The following is a 16,787-nucleotide window of genomic DNA, read 5'->3' as shown; positions in this document are numbered from 1 at the left end:
CCATGGTTATTTGCAATTCATGACTAAGTAAAACAATTTCGGTAATGACAACCTATTAATGCTCATAGCATTTTCATGAATTCCATTTGTAACTTAGGGTAAAAGGTTACATTATGCAAGCACTGGAGAAGTGACCATTCCATTTGTTTTCTGTAAGTCATACCTAGGATATTATTGTCAGACATTTTTGTTTAGAGTTATTTGATCACCCGAAGCTAATTATAACAGCCCAATACAATGTTAGTCTTGAGCTATGTGTACATCAAGAGTGACCTACACTACCTGAGTGACGGAAGTCATCATTTCTCTATGGAGGCCCAACAATTAAGGTGACCAAAGCGAATTCGCCGGGAGAGAAGCGCTAAATCAAACATGTCAATGTCACGTCCAGAGTGAATAAAGCGAATTCATGGCGAAACTTCTCTGTAGTTCATTTCTGGTGTACACTCAGATTTGTGCTTACTTTCTTAATCTTGATATTTTTCACGATAGAGCGTCCAAGCAGATTTTTAATAAAAGAACTAACGACCCAATTAATAAAGCAATTAACGATGATGGTGCAGAGTAGAGGTGCTGAAGAGATGTTGAAGAGCAGGAGCAGAGGAGACGTGTTGTGACATATGTTAGGAGCAGAGGCAAACTGCAGAAAAGAGAGAGAGAGAGAGAGAGAGAGAGAGAGAGAGAGAGAGAGAGAGAGAGAGAGAGAGAGAGAGAGAGAGAGAGAGAGAGAGAGAGAGAGAAAGAGGGCTTTTCCCAGGGTGAGGCTTCACAACGAGTCGCTGCTCTGCTTGCTTCCTGTTGTCCTGGATGCAGTGAGCGAGCTGCTTGCCTGCTTGCACTTTGCTCCCACTCTTGTGTGTGTGTGTGTGTGTGTGTGTGTGTGTGTGTGTGTGTGTGTGTGTGTGTGTGTGTGTGTGTGTGTGTGTGTGTGTTTGTGTTCACGCATGCATGCGTTTTGGTGTTCTTGTTTGTGTCTATGTGTATTTTGTTTGTGTCTATGTGTATGTGCAATTGTGCTTGAGCAATTGTGCTTGTGGGAGTGTGTGTGCATTCAAGTATGCTAGTGTGTGTGTGTGTGTGTGTGTGTGCGTGTGCGTGTGCGTGTGCGTGCGTGCGTGCGTGCGTGCGTGCGTGCGTGCATGTGTGCGTGTGTGTCTATGTGTGTGGGGGCTTACTGTAATGCGTGAAGACATGGTGGGCATAGCCGTATGCAGCAATGGCTTCTTGCGTAAGCAGACATGAGAGGAAGAGAAAAGCAGAGAGCAAGAAAGAGCAAGATGGATGTGGCACTATGGAGAGCAGGAGAGAAACTGATAAGGAGAGGATGTAGAGACAGAGACAGAAAGAGAGAAAGAGAATGATACAGACTGAAAGAGAAAGAGAGAGAGAAGAAGAGACTGATACAGTGAGAAAGCGAGCAAGAGAGAGAGAAAGATCAAGGAAGAGAGAATGTGAGAGAGAGAGAGAGAGAGAGACAGACAGACAGACAGACAGAGAGAGAGAGAGAGAGAGAGAGAGAGAGACAGAGAGAGAGAGAAAGAGAGAGAGACGCAGTGACAATAACAGTGACAGTGACACTTTTGTCCGGGCGGGCATTAGTGGCTGTGGTGACATCAAAGGCCACCAAAAGGGCCACTGGAGCCTCACAGGGGTCCTAGTAGTGTGTCTTGGCACACGTTGGGTGGAGTACCGTGTCAGAGACAGGGTACATCCCAATATGTGACCTTGCCTCCTCCACCTGCCTCCTCCACTTGCTTCTCGTCATGATGACATCACTGACAACAGCATTATATTTCAATATCTTGCAAAAGCTCAATTGTAAAGTCTTTTTCTCATTTGCAATTGGGATGGTGAATGAAAAACAGTCCCTCAAAAGTTGTTGTGGCGAGGCTGACAGCTGGGAAACTTTATTGTTTTCTCCACGGAGGAGGGGCCAGGAGGCGGGACGAGGAGACAAGCACAAGTGGAGGAGGCAAGGACACATATTGGGATGCACTCACAGCCTTTGGCTATCCCAGAGCAGGACTCTGAGCAGCAGGCAGAGGGATAGATGGGTTGCATGGTCCCCTTTCTTCTATTACCCACACAATTAATTTTGCAGTGATAATTCAATACTTGGAGAGTAGGACAACATAGTGCTCTCTATCGAAGACGGTTGGGTTTAGCTCTGTAATTATTGAATGAGTGTTAATGCAGCACATTATGTTGACGATTTACATTATTGTCCACCATTATACACAAGCACTACGACACTCTCATTGGATTCCCAATTGTTCAGTGGAGTCCATGAACCTCATTTGCAACCATTAACCGAAACTAACAGACCGGAAGTTCTGTGACAGTAAGAAATGGTATGAAATTGGCGGGACGCAAGGATAGATTGGTGCACTGGACAGGCCTACCATGCCCGGGCCCGGGGGTCCAAGAATCAAGGGGGCCCTGAAACCCAAGCATCTATATTTATATTTTCATATTGCATTTAAGCCACACTATTAACAACTGTATTTTTTTTGTAAATTTGTGAATTTTTTCAAAATCTCTCAGGGGAAAACCCTGGAATCCCCAACAAAATAGGATCTCAAACACCTTGGGAAAACCCTAAATGCTTTTGTAAACTAGTAGCACCCATGGAGGGGAACAATACATTTCTTATTGTCTGGCCCGGGGGCCCATGGAGTCATAATCTGTCCCTGGAGCGACGTAAGAAGGTGGATAGAGTGCATTTGGCCCTACTCTCTAAGGGTTGAATGAACACATCCATGTTTGCTTCGAAGCATTAAGCTACACCAGAAACTATTTACGGTACGTGACCTGAGTAGCCGAGGTCGCTGAAGAAGTTTCGGCATGAACTCCCTTTATTCGATCTCGACGTGACATTGACATGTTTGATTTAGCTAATCACATAACGGCTTTGACTTGTCAGCCTGGGGCATTCAGAAGTAGGAGTGTTCCAATTGGCCTTTGCCAAACCACGTCACATTTTTAATATTTATTTTTCTTCAAAATGCTACTATTACCATGTCAGAACGCTATAAAGGACTTTTTTAGGAAAAGCACAAAAGCACAACAATACCTCTTAATGTATGTCCTCTACAAGTCTTCTGTTGTCCAGTCTTGCACTTTAAATGTCTGTATGAGCACTGTCTATGTCCATACTGTCTTAAGTCTATGTATAAGTACTGTCTATGTCTATACTGTCTATGTCCTTACCTAGATTAGTCTATGTCTGTATGGGAAAGCAAGAAATGTAATTTCAAATTCTTTGTATGACCAGTGCATGTAAAGAAATTGACAATAAAACCTACTTGACTTGACTTGACTTGACATAGCTCATTACCATATTATTAGCTTGACTTTAATGGCTGAAATTCGCTCTGGTCTCTCAGGTCGCTCCACTCCCGGTGAATTCGCTTTAGACCAGGGGTTCCCAACCTTTTTCAACTTGGGGCCCACTCGAAATTGTCAAAAATGTTCGGGGCCCACCTCTTACCCAATTAAGAATAAAACTCAAATAAATCAACAGCAACACACACCAAAATATGATTATTATTTTTGGAAAATGATTTCAAGGCCCGCTTGGAATACCTTTAGGGCCCACCAGTGGGCCCTGGCCCATAGTTTGAGAATCACTGCTTTAGACGATTTATTCACAGTGTGACTTTCGACGCTCAGGTAGCGTAGGTTGTCCCTTGGTGTACACACCGCTTCCGTGACAGTCCCCTCCCCTCTGGCATCCACTGGGGAGTCTGCGACATCCTTATGCAAGACACACTGATGCTGGCTCTTATTGCCTTCTGCATCTGCATCAGTCTGACATGGGAGAGCAGCACAGCTTGTCATCAGCCTCAGCTTGTTCTGTCAGACTGCCTCCCTTGGCTGAGTTGCTTAACTGAGGGGATGAAGAATGAGCATGCATGACTACTCTCCCAGTCGCATACAAAGTGTTATACCCAGGATGAGCATGCATGAATGCATTTTCCGACACATACACATCACATACAGGGCTGCTGACAGCTTTGGCCGGGCCTGGGACAAAGTCATCTGAAGGTCCCCCTTATCCAATACATGTAATGTAATGAGGACCAAATCTGCACCACCACCCCTGTCTCTCTGGGCCCGGGACAACCGACCCCTTTGTTCGCCCTGTTCCCCCACACTCAAACTGTCCTCCCGTAGACCAACATTTAGCCAACACTCTGTTCCAGATTGACTTACAGTAAATCAAACAGAGGACCAATGGAGACATGCAGGGGTAGATGTCTTCGTCAAGGGCAGCCAAGACTTGGTTGAGGGGGCCCGAGAGAGAGCGCTGGCTCTCTTCACTCATACACATATTGTACATATTTCCCAATGGTGGTAGATGCTGTCAAGTCTGTGTCCAAACTCCTAAACTCTTAATTAAAGTTCACTGTTGCCTCCCATTCTCCATCTGTATTGGCAAGTGCTGCACTCTCATCTTTTGAGTGTTTACGATATTGCTTGTTGCTTTGGAGCAGTGACCCCCCCATTACTGAGACAGCTGTGTACTGGGAGAGTTTGAAGTGGGGGCTAGAGATGGGATTTATGGCTCTTTAGCGGGATCTGGATCTTAGTGGCTCGTTCCTTTCAAAGAGCCGTTCAAAAAACTGGCTCTTTTGGCTCTTTTTGAAATTATTTATTCAGTGTTTAGAATGTAATATTTTGACTCCACCTCAAGGTAATTTTGTCCAAACAACAACTGATTATTCTCCAGCTTCTAAAGACGGTTTTTGCCACTCTTAAAAAACAATTGTGTTTTTTCCCAAATGTAATTACTCTTGGTCGAGGTCATGTGCTTAAAATTAATGAAAAATGAACGAAATAACAGTAGAGTGGCTCCCCCAGCCGTGATCCGGTTCCCATCGTTCACTTCAGGGAGCCGTTCAAAAGAACCGGCTCGTTCGTGAACGACACACCTCTAGTGGGGGCTTCGTTTTTCAAGTTGTGTCCCTCGACTGGGACTGGTGTCAGGGTGGACAGCTGTGGGAGGACACATCTCACCCCTCCCCAAAAGAGGCGGACGAGGAGAAGCACAAAGTCCTCCATCTCCTGCGTTCCAATCTCCCTCTTACTTCGTCAGTTCATTTCAAATTAAAACAAATCTCATCACAGCTTGCACCCATCCTCTGGCAATTTTTCCTTAATTAAATGTCTAAAAATACCAAAACTCCTCGAAGACTTAATTAACCCAAAGACTCAAGTGTGTGTATACACAGCACATGTTTGTTCTTCGTGTTTGTTTACTAGGGGAGCTTTCCCTCCAAACGTGTGTGTTTGTGTGTGTGTGTGTGTGCGTGCGTGCGTGCGTGCGTGCGTGCGTGCGTGCGTGTGTGTGTGTGTGTGTGTGTGTGTGTGTGTACCCTAGGCCTGTGTGTGGGCGCGTGCCGAGTGTTGTAGGGAAATGCATGATCAAGCAGCTAAGTATATAGTAGTCAAGTCAAGTAGGCTTTGTGTTGTCATTTCAACCATATACAAAGAGTGTAGCGAGACAAAACAAAACAATGCCTCATGGGAACAATTGGTGATGGATGCAACTGTTCAAACATACAGTTGTACTGCGGTAACGTCTAGAGTAGACAGATAGAGCACAATGCACATTTACATTGTGAAGAACCATGCACGCACACATTACTACAGCACTACAGCACTCTCACACATACTGTACTAGTAGTGATGCTGCTTGATGTTGACAACTCTCACGCACATCGTAAACAGTAGGGACACTGCTTGATGTTAACAATACTTTCAAGTAATGGGATTGGATGGAGCTTTCATACCCTGTGAGAACAAGTAACATGCAACATCCTCAGATTGGCAATTCAGTGCTATGCAGACATGGGCCAGGTGTATTTGCTGATGTGATACAGTACATTATCATAACTGCTGAACAAGTAGAGTAGTAGAGCAGAAAGGGTGTATTTATCCCAGGGGAAATGACAGTGCCCAGAACCATGAACACATCAATATACGTACATATATCACTTTTAATGATATTTTTTCTGTATATCACTTTGAAAACTCTTGCATGCAGATGGATGATAGATGTTTGTTCTGCCTAATATCCTGCCTAAAGGTGCATGCTACAGTGTTTAATCTGTCGTGCAGTGTGGAATGTATGTATGCTGTTGGACACTTTAATTTCCTTCGGGACCAATAACCTTACTCTACCCTACTGCTTTGGAGGATTTTAATTGTCCCAGAGTTAGAGGGGACACTTTGTGAGAAGAAGTTACATGTGTGCACTTAATGTATTCACTTTTCAGTTTGACACTAATATGTGTGAATAATAAGAGGAATAACTCAAACACCCTTGGTCACCATTAAATTAGAATGGCCCCCATAAGGCAATGAGCTCTCACGTCTGTGTTCTCTCAAGTTCTTTTTCCCATGACTATCCGGGCCTCGTCGTAATTGACCGAATAGATTTTTTTCTTTGTGAGTAAGCGTCTGTCTGTGTGCAGTATGCAGTATGGCCTTTTAAATGTCAACGTGTTATTTTTTGGAGGCTGGCGTTGCTTGTTAATTCCACGTTTGACTCCGCTTACAGTTTAAATCAAACGAGTTTCTTTGCACAGCAGTTTCTTCGAATGGCACCGCCGTTTTCAAATGGTGCTCTGTGTTGTTGTCACTGCTGCTGGAGCGTGAAAAATCAGCGTAATCTCTCTGACCTTTTTTCTCGTTTTTTTTTCTTTCCCCCCCTCCACCTCTCTCTCTCTCTCTCTCTCTCTCTCTCTCTCTCTGTCCATCTTCACTCTCTCAACACTGTTGACCTGTGTCTTTGGTAATAAGTCACCACAGCGGCAGCTGCCAAATTCCCATCATCAGGCTTTTATAATAGCGATCATTAGAGAAGTCAAAAGCCAGCCTGTCGCTACAGCAGTGTGGTGGCACAGCAACCCCCTCCCCTCTACCCCTCGCCCCCTCTCCCACCTCCACCCTACTCAGACGCAGGCAGGCGAAGGACTTTTGTTAAAAACAGAGCAATGGAGGTGACGTCTTATTATTATCTCCAGGAGCTGTTAAGACTATTAGGCGTCACGCCATCAACCCTCCGCTGTTGACGTAGGAACCAGCCTGAGGGATGGTCTGAGTGCCTTGTCAACTCTTTCCCCCTTGCACACATAACAACTAACCACACAATATATTATGAGGGCTACCAATGGAGCACTGCATTCATTCTACATCCATTTGTGATTAACAGTAATGTTCACAGTCATTCATTGTATTGAAACACATTGGTAACTCTGGGAATCTTAGAGAATCTGGGAATCTGGGCATCATATTTAAAGATGATTCAATTTTACAGCTGTGAAAGGCATTAAAGGTGAATTTATCTAACTACTAATAGGTGAACTACTAATATTTTTAGTAGTTTATTTTCAGAATTCCTGACGTACATTCAGAAATGTTACCTTTTCCACAAATACTTACCAGCACCATCAAATTATAAGTATTCATTATGATTGGGAAAATTGCACTTCTCACACATGGAAAGGGGGATCTTCTCCATGGTCTGCCATTTTGAATTTCCACACATTTTTAGCTGCAAAACTTCCATTTTCTACTTCTATTATCCTGTGGTCATACTAGTACAGGAAAATATTGGTTGATTAATACATTTTCATGAAAAGATCAAATTTGGCAATAGGTAGCATAGTTTCAATGATCAACATAGTTGCAATATCTACTCTGGCCACCATCCTACAGTACACAGTGCACCTTTAACCCCTTAAGACACGACTTTATAAATGAGCTGTTAGTAGAATGGCAATGACAAAGTCGTAATGTATTACTAAAGGCTCCGTGCACTGTCATAGTAGTGTAATACAATAGTAGTTAACTTTCACTGTCTATTACAACGTCCCACAGGAGGTACGGCGTGCATCAAGGTGCTACGCATACATTGGGCATAGTGAATTGTCATGTCAATGGATGAAGGAGTTAAATCACATAATGAGGAGCATCGTCTATATCGTTTATTTTTTCCCTCTTGTCCCCCCGTTTTTTCTAGGATGCCTTCGAAGAGGGGCCGGCCCATATGGCTGATCATGCGAGGCATGGCGTCGGCTGCCTGTAATGAGAAGCACATGTCAGGTGTCGGTCGACGGTTATTGCGATAAGCTGTGTGTTGGGGGAAGGAAGCCATGGCATGTCCTGTCATGTGACAGATGAGAGCGGCTCTGAGAGAGAGGTTGGGGGAGAGATGGGCCTAACCAATTTAGCTAAATGAGAGGGGAGTGAGGAGCGTTTGTCACGGATTTACATGTCAGGGGATACTACACCAACTGTGTCTGCTCTGTCGCATACAAATAAACAGCACACGCTCTCGTCAATGTCACTGTGAGGGTGTACCTCATTGTCCCACCAGGACAAATTCTTGCAGAAAACATTGTCTGTCTCACAATGGCATACTGGGTTTAAAAACAGGTAACAGAATAGAAAGTGGGCATACTATATTATGCAGACACTGCAGCTGCCAGCTGCACTGAACTCATACAGTACCTTCAATCTCTCTCTCGCTCTCTCTCTCTCGCTCTCGCCGCTCTCTCTCTCTCTCGCTTTCTCTGTTTCTCAACTATAAATGTCCTCTTCCTCACACAGTCCATACCTGGGGGACAAAAGCCAGCCACACGCACGCACACACACACGCACACACGCACACACACACGCACTCACACACACACACAAACGCGCGCGCTGTCTCACTTTGGTACAAAATGTTTAGTGTGCCTGAGGGCAAATGGGTACCCTGTGGTCTGGCATGCATGTACTAGGTTGGTTTGTGTGAGCGAGAGAGAATGTGTGTGTGTGTGTGTGCGTGTGTGTGCCTGCGTGCGTGTCTGTGTGTCTAAAAAGCCTGCTCCAAGCCTGACTCTGCCCTCGCCTTCAGCATAGCAGTTGCCATAATTGAATTCTGTTGTTCACCTCAAGTGAAGATGTGCTTGTCTAATGCCAAAAACAGGCCCCCGACTTTCTGTAACGGCAGTCAGTCAATGGCGACTGTCTGGGAGTGGGACTCTACGCTCCCTGTCCTCTAAGTGCTGAGACAATTTACCTCCCTGCAACCCAGGAGAGCTCCGCTGCCTCCGCTGCCTCCGCCACACATAGATTTGTCAGTGCAGAGGTCGACAAGGTCCACTTTAACATGCTCCTCTCTGGCTGGCGGGGACTATAGCTGGCTAAGGGCTGGGCGGCTGCCTGCCTGGCATGGTGGCACAGTGACAGAATGACTAACTCTCTTCCTGTCTCAGGTCCCCCAAAGTGTTTTTCATGAGGCCTGTTTTAAAAGAGGAAGCTGTTCAATGGAGCACCTGTTCTTGTGTTTAAAAAAAAAAAAAAAAAGTTTCACGAGGAGATTTTTTTTATAGTCGTAAAATGGGTTGTGTTTTATGAAGAAGTGTTTGTTGCTGGGACTTTATAACCACGGCTACTCTTTATATTTCTGTTGAGAAGAGAAATTGTTCGTATATGGGTACACCTTGCTGCCTGTAAGGAAAATTCATTGACAGTAAATAGAATGGACGCCAAATCAACGCTATTTGCCATTCAACGCTTTGAAGCCAGATTTGGGAACATTCCAACTTACATTCCACCTTAGCAACGCCAAACGCAGGTGCTGATTGGACAACAACAAGACTTCTAACGGTCAATCAAACAATGTTCTGATGCTCATTGGTCAATTTAACTTTTAATATCTCTCTAAAACAAAACATCACCACAAAAAATCACCACCCTGGTAAGTTGGAGAGCAAGGGGACCTACTAGTTGAGCGAAAAATTATCCCCCTGCAGTGGCATTTAAGGGAGATACAGGGTTTTATGTCTCTCATAGGAATGAATGGGATTTGGCCATTTTTTGGTCTTTTTGGGTCCAACCTTGGCTCCAACTTGGCTTCAACAATGAAATAGAATTTTGGCCTCCATTCTATTTACTCTCAATGGGAAAATTGCACATAAAACTCTCTCTCTAACTTGTATATAAAATAAAATGCGTCTACTGTATGTCTTTCTGGCTTTCTGCCGAGCTGATTGTCTGTGTTTGTGTGTGCATAATTTTATATACACATCATATGAATTCTCAAATCTCACACTACAAAGACTGAAACAGACGGACAGACAGGTTGTCACTGAGAGTGCTCCTTCGTCCCACACAGTAGTGTGTCTTCTTCCCATGTTTGAAAAGGGGACTTTGTGGGAAGACAGGCTCTGAATGGACCCATTTTGTGTCCCCGTGTGACTGTGAGAGCTCTCTCATCTGAATTCTACAGCCCCATTCAGATACCATGTGGACCTCTCCATCTCCAAATGGCTCCTTTTAAAATGAATAAAAGCGCTCTTCAAAGTGGTCAAGTAGGCGACCAAAGGTGCTGTCATAACAGTGACCATCTTATCCTGTATATGATCTTATTTATGGTGATAGTGGGTATAAACGTTTGTAATATTGTGTGCAAGCCACACTGTACATAGGATAGATTGACAAGGTATGCATGCCATTTAGAAGCCCCACTGGAGATGACAATGAACAGTTTACTGTTACTAAAAGACAGTTTTTTTCCAAAAGAAATCTACACACTTAATTTTGCACAGCTGACTTTTTAAAATCTTAATGATTTTTATACAGTATATATATATATATATATAGTATATATATTAAGCACCGTGAGCATCTGCACTTTACCAATTTCGTTGTACCTGTACAATGACAATAAAGTTTCATTCATTCATTCATTCATTCATTCATTCATTCATTCATTCATTCATTCATTCATTCATTCATTCATTCAAAATGAACAAAAGTTGCTTAAATGAGTATCATTCCTTCCTTCCTTAGCGGTGAGTCATGCCCCAATTGTAACATAAAGTATGACTTACTGTAAAAGTGTATTGGGGGCTTCCTTCACATATGGCTAGATGAGTGGGAAGCAAACTGCCCAGCCTAGTCAAGTGCTCTTTTATGTTGTCATTATCGTTTAAAATGTGTAGTGTGGGGGGCGCTATGGCGCAGCGTGCTAAGCCCCCCACATTTGGGCTTGCATGCCCACGGGGACCCCGGTTCGAGTCCGGCTGGGGTCATTTCCCGATCCTCCCGGTCTCTGTCTCACTCGCTTTCTGTCTCCATCTCACACTGTCCTGTCAAATAAAGGCATATAAGCCCCTAAAATACATTAAAATGTGTAGTGAACAGAACCTTTTCTGGGAGGTTTTGGTCCCTTTTCATATATGACTCTTCATAGGATGAGAGAGACAGTTACTCCATCAGACCTACTGTACTTGTCAAGCTTGTAGAGTGCCATCATCCTTTTCACGGTCATGAGAATACCCCTGCTGTAACCTACAGTATACACTGACTTGAAAAGCTAATCTGTGGCCCATTTTCCACTGCTGCCTCAGGACGAGTGGGGTGGGGCAGGAAATATGAAATATGAAAAAAGTCGTCTTTAAAGGGGTATGCCACTATTTTGGGGCTTAATACAGTTCAAATCGTTGGCTGGGGTTTATAAAGGTGGTAAAGTGTCTTATTTTTCATGTTCAGCGTTGTCTTGCTTTAAGACAAGTTAAAAGAGGGAATATGTCGCTAAGCTAGTGAAAGTCAATGGATCCGTGTAGCATTGTAGCATGCTACATGGATACATTGACTTTCACTAGCTTAGCGACATGCTCCCTCTTTTAACTTGTCTTAAAGCAAGACAACGGCTTATATGAAAAATAGGACACTTTACCACCTTTACAAACCCTGGCCAACTATTTGAACTGTATTAAGCCCCAAAATAGTGGCATACCCCTTTAAGTGATCTGTAGGTGGCAGGGCAGAGCGGGGAGAAATAGGGCCCAGACACTTTTGGGTTAAAGGGGCCCCTCATCATGACCCACCCTCGTGGGCCCCTATTTTCAGAAATGTAAAAAAAATATGGGCCCACGAGGGTGCGGGGCCCACTGGGAAATGTCCGTTATGCCAGATGGCCAGTCCGCCTGGTAGGTGGTCATAAGTGGTGGTTTTGGCTGCCTTGTTACAGGTGCATTAGCATACGTGTGGTGGCTACCCAGTTAGCAACAAAGATGAGGAGATCTCATAGGATTGTTGTCCCTATATGCTGAAACCCTGCTTAAAAGAATACTATCATTATTTTCTTGGTGATTACAGTCAACTTTCCATGATGTACAGTAATCTTAAACAGTGACTGAAAGCACCATTTTGGTCCGTTTTTCACATGTGCCTCTAGCTCAGTGGTTCCCAACCTTTTTAGATGCGTCCAGCATCTCTATAACAGGGTCTGTCTGTCCGTCCGTCCGTCTGAAACGCTTTCATTAAATTGTTGTCCGTCTGAAACGCTTTCTTTAAATTGTTCCTTCCTGTGGCCACAAGGCGGCAGACTTGCCATTTTGGACCGGAGCGAATGCGTGCAAGCATAGCCTTTCTATACTAAACCGGATGCTAACGTTGGCGAAAAGTAGCCTAGCCACAGGCTAACTGACAAACGTCAGGCCAACAACTCAGCCGATCGTGATGTACGCCACAAATAGACCAATCGACCTCATATTTAGACACTACAATGTTGATTTCTGCCTTCGATTTTCATCAGTTAAGAAATCTAGCGTCGGATTAACACATTATTAAGGTAGTAAAGCGAGTTGCCGCCATGTTTGTTTTCCAGAATCACCCGGGTAGAGAGCTCACGTGCAGCATTCTGGGTAATTGAGTTTCACGTACAAAATGCGTGTTTTTAAAAAAAATGCAGTGAGTTTAAAAAATCAAACCAACTGCCATTTGGAAGGGCAATGGTGCTTTTCGTTGCGCTCAGGGAGAGTACAGGAGAGAACGCGGCTTTGCAGTCGTGTGCATTTGATAAACTCTGGCACGGAAGTTCACTGCTTTGTGCCTTGACGGTGAAGCTGGTATTGAAAAAGAGTCCATAATTCACCTAAGGGTCAACCCATAAGCGCATGATTCACCCAAACGGTTTTATTTATTTATTATTTGTCGATGTTTAGATTCTTTCCCACATGCACATAATGCTGAAATGGCGTGATACTAAAGGTTGTTAGGCCTAATAAATGTCTGGTAATTTGTAATGTAGCCTACTTCATCTAGGCTATGTGAAATTTCAAATCATAGCCTATGGTTCTTTTCCAAATCCAAGAATGATGATAAGCTTATTATACCCTAAACTGCAAAAATGCCTGCCACAATATTTGGAGTGTCCATGATGACCAATAAACAAAAAGTACATCCGACCTCGGGGGGCGTTGACAGGCTAGGAGGAGGCCAGGGGGCGTTTGGGGGGGAAAATGGCATAGTTGGAACCGGCATAGAGGGACGCATCTGTTGTCCGCCTGTCGGCCTTGTTCTTAAGCGACCCATGTTTTTACTATTGTAAGCTTTGGTCACCCAACCACGCGAGCGCCTGCACGAGACGGAGTCACAAGATGCCCTCTGTTTCCTGCAAAAACTTATTTTAGTTATTTTATTCCTCAATTCGTCTTTGGTCAAATATAGCACTTACATTTTGTTGCGTCTATGCATTTATTAGTTAAATGCTTTGTCTTTTATTCAACATGGGCTATATATATTTAAAACGAAACCCCTTAAAATCAAGAGGGCTCCGCGACCCCCTGTGGATCTTTGGCGACCCATAAGGGGGGTCCCGACCCATAGGTTGGGAACCACTGCTCTAGCTTACAGTATACACAGTGCAAGCAGACTACTTTTATTACGCAGCATGTTCATTTCTATGCATGTGAAAAACAAAACTCCCTGTCCTTGTCCTTGAAGAGTGGTGTGGCAATGACACATGGCAAATGTAAGTCGTCACAAGTGTTTCTTCACAGGTGGCTATCTTGTTACAGGTGACTTCGGATGAGTGGGACAGCTATCCCTGATTACCCCCATCTTACCCCACCCTACTTATCAATCAAATCAAATCAATCAAAAATATTTATATAGCAACATTACCATACATAAATGTCTTTATATGTGCTTAAGAATAGAGAAAAGAGAAGAAAAAAACCTATATTGTGTTATAGATAGTGTGTAATTAACTAATCATCACCAAAGGCAGATGAGAATAAAGCTGTTTTTAACTCCCTCTTAAAACAAGATACTGTTGGGGCAGTTCTAATTTGGACAGGAAGATTGGTTCCAGCATTTTGCAGCATCATGACTAAATGCTATTTCACCCTGTTTCGACCTGACCCTAGGCACAACCATTAGAGGAGGTTCTGTAGACCTAAGACATCTATTAGACATCTACTTACTTAGAGGAGTGCTATAATTCTTCATTGGGAAATAATAGTCTTCCCTTGCTTTAACAGGGACATAATGGAAATTTTTTGGCCCCCTTTTTTCGTAGGTGTGTCAGGATGAGAGCGGTGGTGGTTACCCGTGCAGCAACAAGGACGATGAGATGCCATGGAAAACCCAAATTGCCCCCATATTGCCCCACCCTATTTAGAAGAGTGTCACGGCAGTCTTTCCTTGTTTTTACGTATTTATGGTATTTTTGCCCCCCTTTGCTGCAGGTGCCTCAGGATGAGTGGAGCGGCTACCCAGGCGGCGGCAAGGACGATGAGATCCCATGTCGGCGGATGCGCAGCAGCAGCTACGTGAAGGCCATGGGTGACGAGGAGAGCGGTGAGTCCGACTCCAGCCCCAAGAATTCGCCGCAGAAGACCAGCAGCCGCTCCGACGCCCTCGTCAAGTCCGTGCTACAGAGGCAGCTCTCCGACCAGAGGTGAGGAACCACTATCCCATCATGCACGAGGTCTTACCCTTTTTGTTGTTGTTGTTGTTGTTGTTGTTGTTGTTGTTGTTGTTGTTGTTGTTGTTGTTGTTCTTCTTCTTCTTCTTCTTCTTCTTCTTCTTCTTCTTCTTCTTCTTCTTCTTCTTCTTCTTCTTCTTCTTCTTCTTCTTCTTCTTCTTCTTCTTCTTCTTCTCGCTTCTTCTTTCCTGTTTGTGTCCCATGTCAACCCCACTTCACTTGCATCTGTCTGGGTGTCTTGTGTTCTCGCCACAACCGTGCATAGGTGTAAAATCAAATCGACTTTTGGTTTGAGTTTTGAAAAGGTACAGTTAAAGTGCTTTTTGCTTTCTGTTTAGAAAATTGTTTGCTCGTATCGGATTCTTGTTATGTGTGGCAAAATTTTAAGTTCAGTCAACTTCTGGTTTCAGTTTTGTTTTTGTGTAAGTGCGTAAACTAGAAGCTGTCACTGCTGGAGGCAGATGTTGTGTACTGCAGTTAGGTGTCAGACGACCTACTGTAGCATATGCTTCTACATTCAGGCCATTAGAATGGAGTTTAAAAGGCATATTGTGCTAATAAACACGCTTTTGTTTGTTTTGTTATTTTCACGCTCCAAGATAAAAAAAAAGATGTACTCCTTTGCTGTTAGTCAGTGGAAAGATTTTTTTGTCTTTAATGTGTGAGATTTGTAGCTGTTTATTTCCAGAATTCATGCTGCCTATTCACTAATGTTACCTTTTTCATGAATACTTTCCACCACCATCAAATTCTTAGTATTCATTATGACTGGAAAAATTGTGTTTTTCATACATGAAAAGGGGGATCTTCTCCATGGTCCGCCATTTTGAATTTCCAGAAATAGCCACTTTTAGCTCCAAAAATGACTATACTTGGGCCATACTAGAAAATATTTATTTATTACTTAGTAAACTTTCATGTAAATATCAAATTTAGTGATAGCCAACCCAGTTTCAGTGAGCAGCATAGTTGCCACAGTACCTTTTTTGACCATTTTCGGCACAGTGTCCCTTTAATATTGTTGCTGTGTGAGCTTGTCAGGCTTCCAATTCAATGTCACATCATGTCAGACTGGAATTTTATGTTTTTACATTTTTTATTTTTTTAAGACTTCCTGGTATGCATTCAAGAAGCTGTATGGGACATGTGCACAGCTGCTAACAACTGAACAAGAACATTTTTTGACTGCCTAGTTGTAAAAATGGCTCCTTCGCAAAATACAGACCAGGTCAGAAGTCCAAAATGACATAATAGACAGTAATAATAATAATAATAATAATAATAATAATAATAATAATAATAATAACAACAATAATAGAATATTTTAAATGCTTATTTTGCCGATTTTTTGCACTCTTTATGTCTTTGACCATACACCAGTGTTTCTCAACTGGTGGGTCACGACCCAAAAGTGGGTCGCGGAGGGGTCATAGGTGGGTCGCGGAGCCTTGGTGAAAAAAAAAAGTAATTCAAAAAAAAAAAATCCAACTTTTCCTGCAACAATTTACAACTTTTATTTTGATAGGCTAGTGAACTCCGTGTCATCTGTCGTCATAGATACAATCTGAATGTTTATGCGAGATAGATAGCATGCAACCAGTCACTCGAGTCTTAGTTACATTTTGAGAATTGCATTGAATTGACTTGAACGCTAAAAAATTGGGTCGCAACGGAATGAGAGTGGAAAATGGTGGGTCCCAAGACTGTTCCAGTTGAGAACCACTGCCATACACGATTCTATGTGTGCCCTCTGACAATGCCAAGGACAATGCAGACATATTTGGAGCATGCTAACATATTTATAATAATGTAGTTAAAAGAGGACCCTGGAGTCTTCCTGTTTCGTTTTTTTTCTTTCTGCCACAGGCTTAATTACATTTCTTCCACAATGGAAATGTATATACTTACTGTTGGATAATGGTATAATGTTATCAGATTATGAATCCATTAGTGGGATAACATAGTTGAGATTTGACAATACAGCACTAAGAGTGCATTTGGTTTACATCACTCC

General features: G+C 43.2%; 1 protein-coding gene across 1 annotated transcript in view; it reads left to right on the top strand.

Annotated features, from left to right (window-relative positions):
- Window positions 1-16,787, top strand: part of dlgap2a (discs, large (Drosophila) homolog-associated protein 2a) — a 249,928-nt gene that overhangs the window by 143,471 nt on the left and 89,670 nt on the right. The window contains exon 5 of the mRNA XM_063183538.1: window positions 14,535-14,746. Coding sequence (XP_063039608.1) covers window positions 14,535-14,746 — 212 coding nt within the window. The remainder of the gene's footprint in view (window positions 1-14,534; window positions 14,747-16,787) is intronic.

The sequence above is a fragment of the Engraulis encrasicolus genome, chromosome 19, assembly GCF_034702125.1.
Source record: "Engraulis encrasicolus isolate BLACKSEA-1 chromosome 19, IST_EnEncr_1.0, whole genome shotgun sequence".
NCBI classification, from domain to species: Eukaryota; Metazoa; Chordata; class Actinopteri; order Clupeiformes; family Engraulidae; genus Engraulis; species Engraulis encrasicolus.
The sequence above is the reverse complement of the archived record's forward strand: the minus strand, read 5'-3'. Positions and strand labels throughout refer to the sequence as shown.